Raw genomic sequence first — 17937 nt, forward strand, 5'->3', positions numbered from 1 at the left:
TCCCCTCTTTGGAGAAGGAGATGACCTGGAACTTGTCACCACTTCCCAGAGAGGTCAGACTAGATGATCATGGTGGTCCCTTCTGGCCCTAAAGTCTATGAGAGGCCATTAACACAGAGACAATGACCACAGGGCACCAAGGTGCCCTGTACCCACATGGAGGAAACCTTGGGGGCAATTTCAACTTTGCAGTTGCAGCAGAATGGGAAGGAATCTGCTTTTCTTGGTTCCAAGTGCATGTTGCCAAGGCCAGATCCAGCAAGAATGCAGTACTGGGATATCATCTGCACAGTGCCAAGGGCAGAAAGTCTCACATGAACTGATCCAATAGATACTAGTGGGGAGGGAGGAGTCAGGGCTTGGCACATACTGATGAGGATTCAGTCCACATCCTTCCACTAAAGGCTACAGAGCCTCTTGGTGCTTTGGCCAGACAGATCTACCTTGAGGGCACCTGAGTATGGCGGGGGGCGGGAATAATAGCACAGTGCTAGCTGAGGGGTTCCATGGGGGATAGCACAGTGCTGGTGCCTTAGTAGGAGTTAGAGGAATCGGGTGGGTTTTAAACACTGGCAGATACAAAGAAGCTCCTTGCAGAGGTGCTTGGTCAGCGAGAGTCACATGGGGGATAAGAAGTTAAAAAGGTGGTTCACTTAACTGCCCAATTCCTTGCTTTTAAGGATGTAACTGGGCAGGTTGGCACGCAAGCAAGCAAACTGATTTCACAGTGTTTGTTGGTAGAAGAGTACTTGTTTATGTCATAGGGCAGTGTAATATGGGGTGTGACTATGTGGAGGAGGGGTGAGCAGGGAGGGAGTGTATGAGGGGGAGACAGGGAAGATCCTAGCAGGTAGAGAAGATCTCCATTCTGATAAGCCATCTGTGGCTCAAAGTTCAAACAGAATCTTGGTGTGATGAGCCAAAGATGTGTGTCAGCACAGAGATCTTCTTTGCCCAGGCCCAGAACCCCACAACACATACATTAACAACCCCTGCTTGAGACCAGAGAGCAGTCACAGGCAGGTGGGGTGTGGAAATGAAGGGGACGCTCAGTTGTCCAGGGATACAGGAGAGGTTTGGAGGGCCACCTATGCCACCTCTACTCACATTCTCCTCATTCAGTCTCCTCCCAGACAATGCCCCAGTCTGATAAACCACCTCTTGTCAGCCTCCTCAAGGCATCTGAACCTTAACACCAACAGTGACTGAAGACAACCTACCTTTTGCCTCTGTTCAAAAGTCCTGAGTTATCTGCCTGAGGTGTGCAATCCCCATGGGGCTAGGAAGGAGGATGGGTTCATTTAATCCCTTTTATGTGAAGAAAGAGGAACTAACTGCAGCCTGGGAGTGAAGGGAATTCAGGGGAAACAACTCAAAGCAGGAACCCTCCACCAGGGTGCCCCTGACCCAGTACTCACCTGGTGCCCCCAAATAGGATGATCTTGTCCCCCACTCTACAGCAGCACTGCCTGCGGCGAGGGCATGGCCCTTTCCCCTTGGGGTCGATCTTCTTCCAGGAAAAAGATACTGAGGAAAAACCCACAAGTCTGTCACAGGAAAAGGAGACCGGGCCCAGGTCTCAGCATGGAGACTGAGCAAACCCCGAATAGCCCGAGTTACAAATATTTACAAGCCCAAGTCTTAGGCAGACTACCAAGTGTTAAACAATTCAGAGCATCAAACACAGGGATCTGCCATGCTGGTCCCAGAACTCTACCAGATGTAAAGAGCAGCCTCCCCATTCCCCCTCCCACCACGAAAAGAGGAGCATTCCTCTGTGGACACTGCATTCAGAAGGCCTTTATTCCAGGTGCAGAGGGAAGGTTCTCATTGAGCTCAAACACAATTTATGGGAGTCAGCCCAGCGTGACCAGCATTGTGGAGTCTCTTGAGGATAGTGCATCAAAGTCACGTACATGCTCTCCATCAGTACTGGACCCGAGGAAGATCTGAGCTTATCCACCCAGCCTGCCAAACTCACCTTTGGTGATTCAGGCAGGAAAAACAACTTTCAGCCCCTTCCCCCTCCCATGTGAAGCAACAGAATGCTATATCCAGCAGAAACAAAGCCAGTCTCTCTACACAGGCCTAAGCTGTTTTGGTTCAGAACTGCAGGGATGGGCTTGGTTCAGGTTTGCCAGAGAACAGACTCCGGCTGCATTTGGAAACGGGGGTGGGAAGATGATCATGAGCAAGAGACTGACCACCATCCCTTCCCTGTCCATCATTCTCCTGAAACACAACTCTTCAGCATCTTCTCTTGAAGTGTGCACATGGATGCACTGCCACCTGCTGACAGCTGCCCTGAGTGCAGAGCCATTCCCAAAGAGTGACACATATGCCCATTTGAAGAGAGGGCAGCTGTGACAAGGGACTGCTGAACAGGAGACTGAAGGCTGCAGAGTCCCCATTTAATAGGATAGCAAGGACAAACAGCTTTGAATGGATGTTTTGCTGGGGCTCCTGAAAATGTCAAACCCATTCAGGAAATTGCAGATATTAACCCTGTTCAGCAGCACACTCATTAGCCCACAGATCTATCTCTGAGGAAAGCAGACTGAGCGTTACTATCCCCCAGACAAGCACTTAGCACTTCTATAGGCCTTCAAGTGCTCCAAGCACTTAGCAAATATTAATCCAGCCTCATGACTCCCCAGGAGGTAGGACAGCATCATCCTTTTCTACAGATGGGGGACCTGAGACACACTGCAGAGATTTGCCCATAGTCATGGGCTGACCACTACTTCCTGGCTCTCTTCCTCTTGGTCTGCAGAATTAAGTCTTTTGGTATCAAAGTAGCAGGGGGCTAGGGTGTTAGGAGGGGTCAGGCTAGAGTTCAAAGTGAATGGCTTCCCCCTGCTGAAGCCAGGATCTCCCCCATGTTCCACACTCTCTAGGGGAACCCACCACTTTTCCTTAGCTTCCTTGCTGAAGTTTCCTTCTTTAGATTATCTAGTTTCTGGACAGAGTGCAGCGTACTGCCACAGAGGATGAATCGGACTTCTCTTTTCTAGCTGGAAATGCATGTCTGCATTACTTCACTTGTTTCCAGCAAAGCGATTTGAAGCCAGCACTATGAAAAAGTCACAAGCTGATTTACACTAGCAATGTCAAAGAATGGCATTTCACTGCCAGATCATTGATCGTGTGTATCTATGTATTTGTGTGTGGGTATTCACAAGCTCTTTGGGGCCTGGACAGCGTCCTCCGGGATGAGTGTATCACATCCAGCATAAGGGGGCTCTGATCACAACCCAGGGCACTACCACACTACAAATAAAGTGAGAAAAGTTTGAGTCTAAATACCTGGATCAAATTTCCAGAGATCATGGAAATGTCTGTTCAAACGTGCATTGTAGCCACCAAATATATATAACTCCCCATTGTAGCCAACTGCAGGGAGCAAGGAGAAACATCAGCACACACAAGACAGAACCAAGTTTGTGCCAGCCTCCCAACAGCCACAAATACAAAGGAAAGAGGTCCCAGTTACTTCCCTTCCAACATGCCGTCTTCACGTTTGAGGCAGCATGCGCGGTTCTTCACCTGCACAGGATTACATCATGCATCTGCTTTCCAGCAGGACACATGTGTCATTGTGCATCCCCTGCCATCCCCCGCTTCTACCCAGAGAACTAGACACTCCTTTCACTCTCCTAGCAGACCAGGAAGGCTGCGCACACCTCTCCTTCTTCCCATTTGGCCTAAGGAGTCCTAAGCCCTTCCTTTCCCCATGTTCCCTGGAGTGAGACAACTCACATGCCGAGTGGCTCCTCCTGCCTTCAGGGAGCAATGGAGTAGGAGGGGAGTCCAGCCAGGAGTTTGTTTCAGTGTCAAACACTTTAATTCGGTTACAGTAGATCTCATTGTTGGAGTGAAAGGGCCCAAAGCGATCTGCTCTGCCACCAAATACATACATCTTTGTCCCAATGATGGTGGCCGAGTGGAAGTCTCTCCAGCGAGCTGGTGTGCCCTGGAACAACACAGGCTGCTAGTAAGTAAAGCCAGTGAAAATGCAGATTACCCCAGGAGATGATTTAACTGGGATTGGGTGGCCCAGTTTAGAGATGAGCAGCCAGCCCACAGAGAACTTACGCTCCTGCAGGTTCCAACCAAGTGAGACAGAAGTGACACAGCAGGTATATGCAATATCCCTGAAGGGTAGCAGAGGTGAAGGGTTCTACATGGGCCAAAGGGATAAACAGACACTGACCTTTGCTGAGATTAGAGTCCACATCATGTTGCTGGTATCCAACTTGTGGATGTCATTTGAGAAGCAGTCAGCCTGGAAGAGAGCCCAATTACCCAATCGTTAGGCAGACCAGGACCTCATGGCCTTCAGGACACTAACATGGCCTAGAGACCTGGAATATCCTCTGGAAACTGGAAGTCCACTGACTCACATCTGATGTAAAACTCATTCGGTGCACAGGATGGACAGCTTTTGGGAATGAGGCAACTGCCCAGGATTTCTTATCCCCTATCATTCAGCAGGTGGACCCAGGCCTTGTTTACTGGACATCATCCACAGCCCATACTGGATTTGGAATAACTATTAATTGCCTCCTGGGCTTTTCTCTGGTGCTCATCACCATAATATCAGAGTGCTTTGCAAACCAGAGAGTCTCCAGTCAATAGCTGCACAACTATTCACTACTTTTGGGTGCCCAGCTCGAAATGCCTACCGCTCGATTTTTCAGAGACGCTGAGCACCCACAGCTCCCACACAGTTCAAATGGCAGTTTTGAGTGCTCAGCACTTCTGAAAGTCAGGTCCCCACTGTCTGTGAAAATCCTAGAGAGAGCAATATGTCCATTGCCACATGGGAAATCTGTGGCAAAGCTTGTTTCTCCTGGGTCCCAGACCAGTTCCTTAAGTACAAGGCTATCCTAGCTCTTCCTGCAACTCCATAGCTCATTCAGTATCACATTCTAACTTTTGCTACAAGTGAGGCAAGGATTTTAAGACAATAGGCTCATTCACTGTCCATCCTGTGCAATGAGGAGGAAAAGGTCCTGCAGACAAGAGATAGTAAGTGATCACATAGTTAAAGACTGCATCATAATGCACATGCACAAACGGGCAGAACCAAAATAGCCCAGGCAACATTAATTCTGGCAATTCCTAATGTAAGTGCTTAACTTCATGACACTAACGGGCTTTGTATGTAATTTCTTAGGAGTTTTATAAACAGAGACCCACAAGTTCCATATGCAACTGTAGTGACCCCCTACACATAGATCATTAGCCGGTTTGAATCCAGGATCATCAGATCCACTGCATAATCCTCTAGCTCAAAGGGCTGGACTAACTCTGCTAGCTAGTAGCAGTAGCAAGCTGTTATCTAACTGGCCAGCCTTTACAGTGGGGGAAGAAAACACATTTGCTAGCATTACACATAGCCAAGCATATACAGTTGGCATAGACACGCTGCTGCTCAGAATGAGTAAGTAATCAAGACTTGTGTCCAACATGAAATACCTAGTTGCTATTTCCAGTTCTGCCAGAAGTGAGCTCGTACAATCTCTTCTGTAAAATGAGGGAGGGGCCAAGGGGAGAATCACACTTGCCTACCTCCAAGGGTAGAAGTATGAGAACTTGCTAAACAAGGACAGAACTACTGTTAGCCAAAACAAGATGAATACAATTGTGCTGGTCTAGGAGCCAGGGGACCTGCACAACTGCCCTTAGGCTAACAGTACTTCGATATTCTCCTGGGGAACTCAGCAAGGCTTGGGGCATATCTGTGGCAGACAGAATGTTCAGAGAGTTAAGAAGCACAGAATAAGTTCTACTGTACAAATACAAATGGCAATTTTCCATGGCTCGTAGCTTGGCCAAATCGAGGTGGATTTTCACAGGGTATCTTTCCCTTTGACCCTAGAACAGATGTCAATTTAGAGACTTGGCTCCAAATCTTTGAGGCGCTCGATTTGTTGTCAAGAACAAGCTAATTGTTTTTGCTTATTTCCCCCCCACACCCCAAAATATTCCACATGACGCAGAGCCTAAAACATTTCAGCTGTAACTCCTGAAATTTGGCCAAGTTATCAGGAACTAAAACAAGGGGATTATGCTGGAAAGTGTTCAGCACAGTGGTGCTGGAACATTTGTAGCAGTGGAGGTGCTGAAAGTCAGCTCCCTTACCCCTGTACTCCCGCCCCGCCTCCACACTGACACTGGGAGCAGGGGACCCGGAGAGCGGTAAGGGGGCCGAGGTCACAGGTGGGGGCAGGCATGGGGCCAGGAGCAGAGCCCTGGGCAGGGGCCGGCAGCCGGGACCCCACATGTGGGCCAAGAGCAGACCCCCAGCCCTGGGGCCAGGCCCTGGGAGTGGAGCCCCTACTGAGCGGGGAGCCAGGCATGGGGCCAGCAGCTAGGGAGCAGGACCCCAGGCATGAAGCCAGCAGCTGGGACCTGAGCCCCAGGTGAGATGAGGTGAGGGGCTGGGGAATGGAGTATGGGCAGAGGCCCGGGATCAGGGCATAGGCGCACGAAGCACCCCCAGGTTTTACGCACAGAGCCAGTGGCTGGGGAGTGGGGCCAGTGCCCCCGCATAAAATTTGGGGGTGCTGCAGCACACCCCTACTTCTCACGCTTATGGTTCAGCAGTCTTAAATATGGGTGTTCCTTTGTTGTGCCAATAGTAGTATTCTGGTTACCAGGACAAGCTGTTAGAGAGTAGGGTTCCTCAGGTGTTACCAGACTTCTCCAGACAGACAGACAGACACACACGTTATGCCAGAGACCACCTACCAGCTGCTCATAGCCTCCGAAGATATACATGGTCTTTCCGAGGACACAAGCCGAGTGCCCATCTCTCGCTCCTGGGACCATTCCAGAGACCTTGGGCGTGAACCATTTGTGATTGTCTAAAATACAGAGACAATGGATGTCAAGAGCAGACACCAAACAGCAGACTTGGGGATGGGAGACTGAATGGGAACAGTTCTCAGGAGGACATCCTTCCAAGGAAATAAAGGCCACCACCTCCCAAAGGAGGAAGCCATCCCCTTCCCCCTACGTCCATGCCAAAGACTGGAACTGTTGATATTGTACATGGGCCATCCGCTATGAGTGCTGGTGGGAAGCTCTCTAAGGCCAGGCCACCTGCCAGGGCTTCCACAGACAGGGGCCTTGTGGGACCTAAATTCTGTGACAAGGCCTGCTGATTCCTGTGACAGTGATGCTGAATTCTGCAGCCATTCCGAATATGTTTTTAACAAACCCGAGTACCCCCAGTCAGCACAGAACCCCTTAGGGAGCCTTTAATTTTCTATTGATGTAAAGCTCATTTGAGCAGCTCCTCAGTTGTGCAGTTGCATATTTTCAGTCACCAGGCTGCACAGAACTTTGTAGTGACAGTAAGCGTGGGGGCAGCATTTGAGATGCTGGCTGCCTTAGGTGGCTGAAGTATGCAGCACTCTAGAACCTTCTCAGAGGGTCAAAGGCATTTCCCACTTGCTTGCATCAGTGGATTTACTCCAAGAGCCACTGACATGAGCAAGGGAGCCCCTCTCCCTGAATTATCTGCTCTTTCCATCATTACAGTACTTGTCCCACTCCTGTTCACCCCACCTCACCTGCACCTTTTCCCATCCCTCCAGAGTTTCCACCTTGCTGCCCCTCTGTTCTCCTTTCCACAAGTCCACCTGCCCCAGTCATTTTATTCAGCTCTCTCTCTGTGAAGTGCTCCTTGGTCTGCAAGCTTTGGGGACTGACTCCATTCAGGGGAGTCTCCATGCCCAGTTAAACACATTCTCCATGCAGAGCAATGTGAAACGGAGCCAGTGAGAGTCACTGCCAATCTCATGCAGGCACCTGTCCCGGGACCCCACTGACAAGCACAGATAAGCCTTGGAGCAGCAGGAGATCCCCTCAGTGCTGCTAGCAGCCAGCAGCAGTGCTTATTTCAGGAAGTAGCAAAATTGGGATCTGCTCAACATTCTCCAAGAAACAAGAACTTCTCTGAACTTGGCCTCCAGCCATAGTTATCTGCCCAGACTCCATCTGGAGCTGAATGAAGGGGCCTGCTGGAAGGTCAAAGCACTACGGAGACAGTAAGCAGAAAGGGAAAGTGAGCATTGCTCCCACCAGAATTCCTGCCATGCTTGGGGCCACTTCCAAAGCCAGTCATGCGCTATCATAAAAAGCCCAGCCAAGAACAATATCAGAAATCAGAGATAGAGACACTTAGGACACCTGTTCTAGTCCACACCTGCACCCCCACTCGTCAGAGCAGGCCTATACCCTGCAGCAGTCCTCAGGGCTTTGTGCAATCTAAAGTGACTCACCCAATGGGGCTTCCATCATTTCCTCCGCGTGAAGCAGGATTAGCAGTGCTCACTTTCCAGGCTTGGAGAGGAACTGGCACATGTGCATGGAAGACTGGGCAGGGTTTTGGACTAGGACAGAAGCCTGGGGCCTTTCCATCAGTTTTCACTTAACACTACTCCTAAACGGCTTTAGCCAGCAGCTGCATAGAGCCAGCTGCCTCAGGCCCTTTGTGTCTGCAGTGGTTTGCTAGGGCTGCCCTCTCCAGCTGGGCTTGTCAGAAGAGAGAGAGCTCCAACAGCAGCCTGAGTGAAGAGCCCATGCAGCAAGCCATTCCCTCCAGATCTCAAAAGGGGTAAGCAACTAATATCCCTCTAATTTCACCCTGAGAGCCTATTTCTCTTCAGTCCATGAATCCTACTTGCCTCCACATCCCCTTTGCCATTCTTCTGAAATCTCTCTTCACCTATTCCCTGATGCACTAGTTCTGATCTGCCCCACCAGCTGCAAGTCACCTGACACCCATCAAGCCCACTCAGACCCCTTCATTGCTTCCTCACTGTGCTGAAGTGCCTCCTCCTTACCTTCCAGGCTCCACCCAGCTCTGACCAGACCTGCTTACTGCCGCCCCCCCTCTTACTCACTACAACTTCTGTATCCTGTTTCTGCTTTTGTCTTTGCTCCCACATGGCATTAAGGGCTGCACAGAAGAACAGCTTCCCTCTCCTGGAGCATCCACCCTCTTCAAGAGCTCACTCGCCCTCAAACTTTTTCCAGCAATTGTTATGCAGAGTTGTTTTTCACAAGAAGGAAGAACTGTGATTTTAGTTAAGACAAAAGGGAACTCAAAGCATTCAAGAGTCTAATTAATTCTAATTTCCCATTAGAAAAGAGCTAAATAGCTGTCATTCCTAGTTCAAAAGCAACACAGAGTCAAACATGCGAATACATCCAATGCTGCTAAGCTAGCCAGAGATCCCATCTCTCACATGCTCCCAGTAAAAGGCAGTTTCCCAGCCTCTTGCAGTGTTTCTCTAAAGAGCAAACCGCAGCCATCACTTCATGGGGACACCTAGTGGGGGAGCACAACACTACTGCCATGAAACCATGGGGAGGGGGTATCGTCTCCAAGAGCACTCAAGGTAGGGAAGGGCGAAATTCTGGCACTTACTGACATCAAAGGCGTAGAGAACATTGCAGGCTCCCTCAGTGTCGTTACGGCCTCCCCATATGTAGATGGTATCGTCAATCAGCACAGCTGAGTGCCCATACCTCATATAGGGCACCTCCCTCACGTGGTCCCGGCTGTTTGTCCACACTGGTGGCAGCTTGGTCCAGCGTAGAGACACTGAAAGCAGAAGCCCCAGATTGTTACTTTGCTGGCTTGCCCAGTTCACACCAGGTGTCAGGCTGCCACATAAGTGAACCCACGGAGTGAGCATGCATATATGTGGATAGAACCACTTGCAGTTATTCTGCAGCTCATTGTGGGGGTACTCTGGTAAGCAAGTAAAAAGCCTTAATTGAATTTGAACAGCAGTAGCTACAGATAACACTAATATGAAATCCTCTGTAGATACTGGTGGGTCTGCTGGCCCACCAGGGAGTATCCGAGGACACTGCAGAGAAGCTGAGCGATTTCTCTGCATCAGATTTCATCACACAGGGTGTCAGAGGAGACAGCTACTCCAGCCAATTCTATTCAGGTAATAGACGCGTGACACTATCAGACAGATGTCAGAGAGTAAGGTCTGGAGAGACTAATCAGTTGAAGAACAGCACAGCCCCTCGAATCAGATGGTATATTCAAGGATTCTGAAGGAATTTAAGAATGAAGTTACTGTACCTACGTTTAGCGGAGTTCCTTGGAATTTTACCTGTTACTGAGGCTAGATTCACTGGTCTATTAGGTGAAATTATTAGATATAGAATTACCATGAGCAGCAAGAGGGGGAGAGAAGTGACATGACAACATATGGAGACCACAATTCTTTAGATAAGTCAAGGCTAGAGACATTTGTAAGGAACCTCAGATGGACCCAACAAAACTAGGTGAACGGGCAGCATAAAATTCACTGAAGGCAAATGCAAGGTAATAGTCATTGGAAGGAATAATTTGAACTACTCTTGGACATTACTGGTTCTAAGTTGTGGGTCAATCAAAATCTCTATGCTATGTGCAACAACCAGAAGAGCAGACAAGATGTCAGGATGCATAAGGAATGAAACAGAAAGTAACAGATTATAATGCCACCATATAAATCAATGCCACAGCCTACCATCTCCTAGCATACTGTTTTCAGTTCTGTTCTCAGTGGAGGGGAGGTTAGACATTGATAAGGAAAGTGATTAGAGACACAAACACTTTCACATGAAGAGAGATTCCTAAGATTGGGATTGTTTAGAAAGGAAGCAAATAATGTACAAGATGTGACAACATCCAAAACAACAAATGGCATAGGAAAAAGGAAACCAGGCGCTGCTATCTACCTTTTCATAATAAGAGGAAAACAAGGGGACGTTCAGTGAAATTGAAAGGCAACAAAGCAATATATTTAGAAAATTGCTACAAGGAAATATTTTTACATAGCACCCACTTAGCCTGTGGCACTCATTGCCACAAGGGGTCATTGAGGTCAAGAGCTGAGCAGGAGTTAAAAAACCAGACACGTATATGAATAATGAAAACATCCATATTCCATTAGACAGGATAAAAGGGTTTGGATTTTTATATAGAAAGGGTTAAGAACCCTCTTGCTTCAGGGCTGTGTGTTTTATAGGGGAGAAGACTGCAATTCACGAGGATCAGTGCTCTCCAAGCTGAGCACCAGTGGTGTGCACGTCTCATATTTGACCTGCATACTGCAGCTACCGTCAAGAGAAATGAGAGTTTGACAATATAACCTGATAACTGAGGCATGGGAATTCCAGCCTCTGCCAGCCCACGGCAGCCGCAAGGATGGAGCGCTCTTACCTGCATTAAATACGTGGACATCAATCTGCCGCAGAGTCTCATAGTCTTCACCAGAACAATACCCGCCAAAGGAATATACTTTATGGCCAACAGCCACAGCAGCGTGGTTCACTCTCCGAGGCCCACCTTCCAAGTGCACAGTCCACCGTAACATTCCCTTCTGTGAATGATCTATCCTTCAAAGCTAGAGGGCGCTACAGCCTCATGCCCATAGGGCTGGGCTGAAGCCATTTAATTCTGCAACAGAGACAGAATGCAATGCTCAGAAGATAGATCCCCACTCTCCATGTCTCTCCATCCTCTGTGTATGCCCGCTACGAAGGAAACACTTCTCTCAAGCCAACAGCTTTCCCACTGGAGAAGATTTTAAATATCTGTTTAGAACATGCATACAAAGGGTCTTCCCACCCTTGCTTGGTATGGGGGTATTTGTGACTACGTCGGCTGTATCTACTTTGAGGGGATCTTAAAGGGAGCCTGCAGGCCAGCTGCTTCTGGAAAAAGGAACCTGGGGCAGGATGGGGCTATTTCAGACACTACAGAATGTGGCAAAAGCAGGACAGTTCATCATGTCAGCCTCAGTGACACCAGGGGTCTAGATAGCTCAGGGGATGCAGAACCTTTCCTCTGTGGTCCCTAGTCCAAAACCAGGATACCAACCAACGTGAGGTCTCCCACAAGTACCGGGCCCAATCCACAATATGTGCTGGATGGTTCCTCTAAAGATTACATTGCCCAAGGAAGTAACAGTGCATGCTGGTGGCAAAGTTTATTTCCCCGACTTCCTCCTCTTAGTCAGTGCATCTTGAAGCCTGCCCAGAACAGACTACATGCCTCTGTCACTACAGCACCTTCTTCCCCTTACCCAAAGCACACAGAGTGAGTAGCACAGTATGTACAAATTAACTGCAGTAAAAAAAAAAGTCACCAAGAGGCAGAAAATGTAAAGAACTAAGCCCTTAACTCCACCACACGATGCAGTGTGGATTGTTCATAACCTCTTGGGCTCACAAGGTGTTTTAAGCTATGTATTTGCCAGACTGGCAGCCCCTTCCCTCTCCTGATCACAGTGCAGTGGGAGAGACTCAAGGAGCAGAGAAGCCCCATGGGAGGTCCTTGCTCAACCTGTATTGGGAATTTCTGATGGTATCTTTTGATTAGCTCATATTTTCACTCACACTGAGCCCAAGGCTACAATGGGGAAAAGGAAGGCAGGGGAGGAAGAGAGAATTACAAATAGCATTTACTTCCCTCTCCAACCAGCCTGGTACTCACTGCTAGGAGAACCACAGTAAGTTAAAGCAGCAGCCCATGGCCCTTCTACAACAAGTCAGAGCATGCTATGAATTTGTACAGCACACGTCAGAAGTGTTTGGCAAACCCCCAAGAAGCGCACACAGAGACAATTTTTCCATTCACTTTATTTTCTTCCTCTTCAAATTGAGCAAATGCACCAGCTCTTGCATTTATATGGTCCCCACCACCATCATAGGCGAGTATCACATAGTTTATTCTCAACACCCCATGAAGTAGGAAAGTGGAACTATCCTCTGTTTTATGACCAGGGAATGGAGGCTCTGGGAAAGCTGTTTAACCTTTTTAAGTCACAGGTGGTGTGTGGCAGTTTGAGGATTGAAACAGGCTAGGTTTCCAACTTCAGCCACTTTTGTAGCCCTGTTTAATAGTGACTAGAAACCCTACTTCCACCTCATTCTGTCTTAACAAAAGCGAGGCAGAAGGGACTCTGCTTGAGGGTGACTTTTGAAGTTTGACAAGAGAAAGCATAGAAAGTTTCAGCCACAAGATGTTTTCAGAAAGTTTGAACAGTAATACATTGGAAACTGCTCCATAACCTTAAGCACAGTGGGAGCTAACAGTCAGCTATTACACAAAGGCACGAGAATGCTACACAAGAAAAGCAAGAAGAGCAATAACCACCACCATTAAATTAACACCAATAGTAGTTAGAGACTTTAGCCATTTTTCTCTTCCGGTTATTGCTGGTAACTTGGCCCTCCACAAGTTAATAAGCCAACAGAATTCACTCCAGAGTATTTCCCCAGCAGAGCAGCAGTCTGAGAACTAGTTCTCCACCTGAACCCAAGCTGTAGGCAACACTCCAAGCCATAGGCAACACTCCAAGCCATTTCTGGAACAATTCCAAACTTCACCTACATCAACAGTTTTTCTTCTCACCAGCCAACTCCCATTGTATAAGCTCCCCACAAAAGCTACAGAACATCCCTCAGGGAGCTGTCATGGTGACTGCTAGGGTCACCGTTAGACTAGTTGGTGATTTCAAGTCTAGACATTCAACAGTCACAGAGCTGAGAGTGGCTTAGCCCACTTCCTAGGGGACTGAAGCCATGTCACAATTGGATTGACCTTATTAGAAGCCAAGGATTTAACAGGTCAGTTGCTGCAGGACATGCACCCATAACCATCTTGTGCCTGGCTAAAGAGAGAAAGCCTCATGTCTCCCTGCTGCTGGGAGCAGGCTCTTGCATCTCTCTCAGCTAAGCAGAAGAAAGGTGGGAAAAGATAAGTTCCAAAAGCAGGGAAATCTGAATTCTCCCATTGGATATTATAGCCCGGTTGACATGCAAGGCAGGGACCCACTTATTAGCAGCAAACATGTAAACCTCCTCTCCTGAGGTACTCATAACACCTTCGGAACGTTCTCCTTGCAACTGGATCCGAACTGGGCTGAGGTTGGACAGGTTGAACAGATTCAATGGAGCCATCTGAGTTAGCCGAGTACATGGGGATGGGGAACACACTTTCTGCTTTAAGAACTCTTTGGCTCCCCCCCCCGACCCATCACCAAAGCAGCTGTTTCAAGCTTCTCAGTCAGTTGGTAGCCTCCTAAACAATGTGACTCTTCCTCATTGAAAGTATTAAAAGAGTAAAGTCTGTGTTCGCACTTATGCGGAGACATGCTGTCCGGTGCTGTAGAAAGGAGAGCCTCAGACTCAACCGTCTCTGGTTTCAGTAATCTGGTGATAATTTCATGGGAGAGCACAGTGAATGCTTTCACACAGCCCAAAATCTTAAGAAAACAACTGTGAGCTGAGCTGCTACAGTTAAACCAGGATATGCCAGCAGGCAGGATTCGGTGCAAAAGCACACCCACGGTTAAGTGAAAAAGGAAGAGAAGCACCTGTCACTTTAATCTTGTGGTACAGATACATTAACGCCCCACCCCCAACACATCCCCATGGCAGAGAGTCAGAGCCCTGGTCAACTCACTGGGGGCAGGGCCAGCTCCAGGCCCCAGCTTTCCAAGCAGGTGCTTGGGGCGGCATTTTGAATGGGGCGGCAGGCCGTGTCCCGCGGTGGCAATTCAGGGGCAGCTCCGCCGCTCTTCCCGCCGCAGCGGCTTTCGGCGGCAGCTCCACCACCGTTGCGGCAGCGGCAATTCGGTGGTGACTGCTTGGGGTGGCAAAATTGGTAGAGCCACCCCTGACTGGGGGATTCGCACGACGGGGCTCCAGATAGCAGCGTAGACATTCCCACTCAGGCTGCAGCCCAGGCTTTGAAACCCACTGAGGTTTCAAAGACTGGGCTCCAGACTGAGCCTGAATGTCTACACTGCTATTTTCAGCCCTTCAGCACAAGTCAGCCAACCCAGGCTCTGAGACTTGCTGCCAATGGGGGGCGGGTAGATGGACCTTAGTTATGCTTCTGCGCAAAGAGGCTCCGCCTCACAGATTTCTCCTTTTTTCCTTTAAAAAGTAAGGTAAATGCAAGAGGGGTAGATAACCTAGACACACAAGCCTGCCACAGCACATGTGCTGCAGCCAAGAATGTATGAAAAGTATGCCCTTACAGAGACCATATTAGGCTGCAAGTGAAGCTACTGAACTCTCCTCAGCCTGCCTGACACATTGTACAGTAGCAAAGGCAGAAAGAGGATGGCTTCTGGAGCTGCATTTGACAGCGCAGTATGTTCTCCATACACCCACAGCCCTAAAGCTTGTTGTTTTGTTAAGCACAGCTGATTGGTAATGGATTCTTAAAGCCATATTAAGCAGTAAGCACCAATCTACAGCATTTGTTAATTCTTTATCCCTTACAAGGCCATAGCAAGTCTTGCTGTTGCTTGTAAAGTTTTATATTTTGTCAGGTTTGTTAATCATTCAACATACAGTTGCACTTTGAACCTTTTTGAATAATGAAACATATGGCATTTTAAAAGTGGGTTCTATTGCAGACACAGAAGCTTTCAGTAGAAGAACATTTTCAGTCTTTTAGAGGACTGATGATTCCAGCAAATTGCAGTTGCATTTTCTGGCACATGAATTTAAAAAAAGTTTGCGTAGTGGGTGGTGGTTGGGAGGATTCTGTCCTAGACAGACCCAATCAGGGAGTAGAATTAGGCCACTACAAACTGCTTTTGAAAATCCCACCTACACTATTTATATGTGAAGCCCTAACTCATCCTGATGCAAGTTTCAAGTCACACAGGACAAAGTTTTCAAACACATCCCTAAAAAGTAGAGACCTACATCAAAGCAAAGTCAATAAGAGTTGGGTGTTCATCACCTTTGAAAAGAAATCAGGCCTTTTGGATTACGTGACTAACTTTAGGCACCCATATTTGAAAGTGTTCATCTAAGTTTGTAACAAAAATATAATAACTATTAACACACAATATGAATGACAATGAAACATTATCTGTACTTTATATCTTTACAAACAGAACCAAGCGTACATATCATGGTTAAGTATTAATTCATTTTCAAGCCTCTCACCTCTTTACATGTCCATTTCTATTAAATACAAGATCTTTTCAAGACCTCAACATAGAAGATTAAACAATTATACTGTTAGCAATACACAACATGGCTTCTAATTTGCATAATCAACATTCATAAAAGTACAATGAAGAGCAAGGAATGAACCAGGGGATTATCTCCACTCTCACCTTCACCTCCAGGCCAGCCAAAGAGCTGTTGCAAAACCCATCTTCCTTTTCTTCCACTGTCTCCATCACTCCCTTCTAGATCCCTCAGTGGCTGCCTGTCTTTTGCCACACTGTATTCAAACTGCTTGGCCTCCCCTTCCATGTGGGGCATAACCTCATCCCTTCCTCTCATTACCTACTCCTCCCTTGATCTCCTCCACCTGCTCTCTGCTTCCCTACCTTCTTTTATGCTTGAACCTCTAATATTTCTTGTCCTCCAAGCATCCTCTTTCACCTCATATGCCTCCTTAAAACCCACTTCTCGTGTGCTGCCTCCCATCCAGATCCCCCTCACCATCTTTTATCTGACTGGCTCTCCTCCCCATATAGCCTACGCATGGGAATCAAATTCAGTGGTTTGGAGCAGGCACTTGGCCTCTCATAGGTTTGCACATGTAGCAGCAAACTTCACAGGTACCTGTTACTTCATGGGTAATATTGCAATAAAGAGGGGCCAAGGTAAAGTTCCATTTCTAAGTTTTAGTTTCTAGTATTAAGTTACTAGTTAAAATATTTTAGTTAGGAATAATATTTATACCACCTTTCAAGAGATTTTCTAAGTCATTCAGATTCCACTGTTCCTGTGAAGGTATTTCACATGAAGGAATAAGTTCACAATCTTAATATTAATAAAAAAAATTCTCAGACATATAGCTTTAAGTGTTAAGAATTTTTCAGAGAGCATTAAGAGGTCACAATTTCTAACTTTCACTAAACCTTCTCTTTCATATTTTGTTAGGGTTGAATCACTTTTTGGTCATTTGAATTGCTTAGACACAGTACACCATCATCACTCCACAGTTTAACAGATTCCCTGTCTTTGGGAGGGAGAAACATTGACTGGATGCCATTGCAATGAATGCTTGGTTTCTTTATGGTGTTGGATCATATTAAAGAAATTCTGTATTAAAATCACAAATGACTGATTCCCCATAGTTTAAATTCCAGGGTATTAATAATTAAGAGGTCTCTTGGTTTTTGGTACTGTTTCTCTCCCTCTATGTGTGAAACTTGCAAGCTGCTAATTGTATTAGTTCATTCTAAGACAGAGTCTGTTCTCAAAGCAATACTCTGTAACAACAGAAACAGCACCCAGAGACTCCCTGCATTCTTCTTGCTCTGTTAACAATTGTGATTAAAATAGAGATAGAGGATGTATGTGGATGGATGCTTGGTGAGGATAATAACTGAATGATCAGGGAGGTGCCAGCCTAAGAATCCAGTGTCCATCAGCTGAAGAAGGCCTGAAGTGGAAATAACGAGAGGACTCCCAGAGGGCAGACTGGAATCCACTCAACAGCCTCAAGAATGGGAGAACCAAAGAACAAGATAACATCTGGCAGCACGAAGCCATCAGGAATGTGCCATCTGCTGATTGATTCAGCAACAGCATGATGAAGCAATTCCCAGACTGGCATCGGAAGAAATTCCTATAAAAATGGACTCTAGAAAGTGAGAACTTTGGGGTCTGATTCTGCAAACCAACTTCCAGGAGCATCAGATGACCATCTGACAAGACCCTGCTCCCTCCTCACGTCTAGGCCACCTGGCCAGTGGCTTGGCATGAGCAACTCTAAGGCTGGTAACTATGACAACAACCTTGCAGAACCTGTGCGTGTGTCTGTATGAATGAATGAGTGAATAAATATGAAATTGAATGGAATGTTATAGCTATAACTAACTGCTTACTATAATTCTTTCTGTATTCACAATAAATGTGGCA

At 47.3% G+C, this 17937-nt stretch overlaps 1 protein-coding gene across 5 annotated transcripts in view; it reads right to left on the reverse strand.

Annotated features, from left to right (window-relative positions):
* The window catches only part of KLHDC3 (kelch domain containing 3), a 35671-nt gene that overhangs the window by 9486 nt on the left and 8248 nt on the right, over positions 1-17937 (reverse strand). For 4 of the 5 annotated variants that reach the window (XM_073339873.1, XM_073339874.2, XM_073339871.1 and 1 more), the window contains exons 2-8: positions 11249-11485; positions 9446-9622; positions 6757-6872; positions 4214-4285; positions 3760-3973; positions 3307-3393; positions 1419-1527 (exon numbers count right to left, since the gene is read on the reverse strand). In XM_073339873.1, coding sequence (XP_073195974.1) covers positions 1419-1527; positions 3307-3393; positions 3760-3973; positions 4214-4285; positions 6757-6872; positions 9446-9622; positions 11249-11402 — 929 coding nt within the window. In that variant the 5' untranslated portion in view covers positions 11403-11485. The remainder of the gene's footprint in view (positions 1-1418; positions 1528-3306; positions 3394-3759; positions 3974-4213; positions 4286-6756; positions 6873-9445; positions 9623-11248; positions 11486-17937) is intronic. The other variant, XM_073339876.1, reaches the window with a different exon arrangement.

This window comes from Lepidochelys kempii, chromosome 3 (assembly GCF_965140285.1).
Source record: "Lepidochelys kempii isolate rLepKem1 chromosome 3, rLepKem1.hap1, whole genome shotgun sequence".
Taxonomy (NCBI): Eukaryota; Metazoa; Chordata; order Testudines; family Cheloniidae; genus Lepidochelys; species Lepidochelys kempii.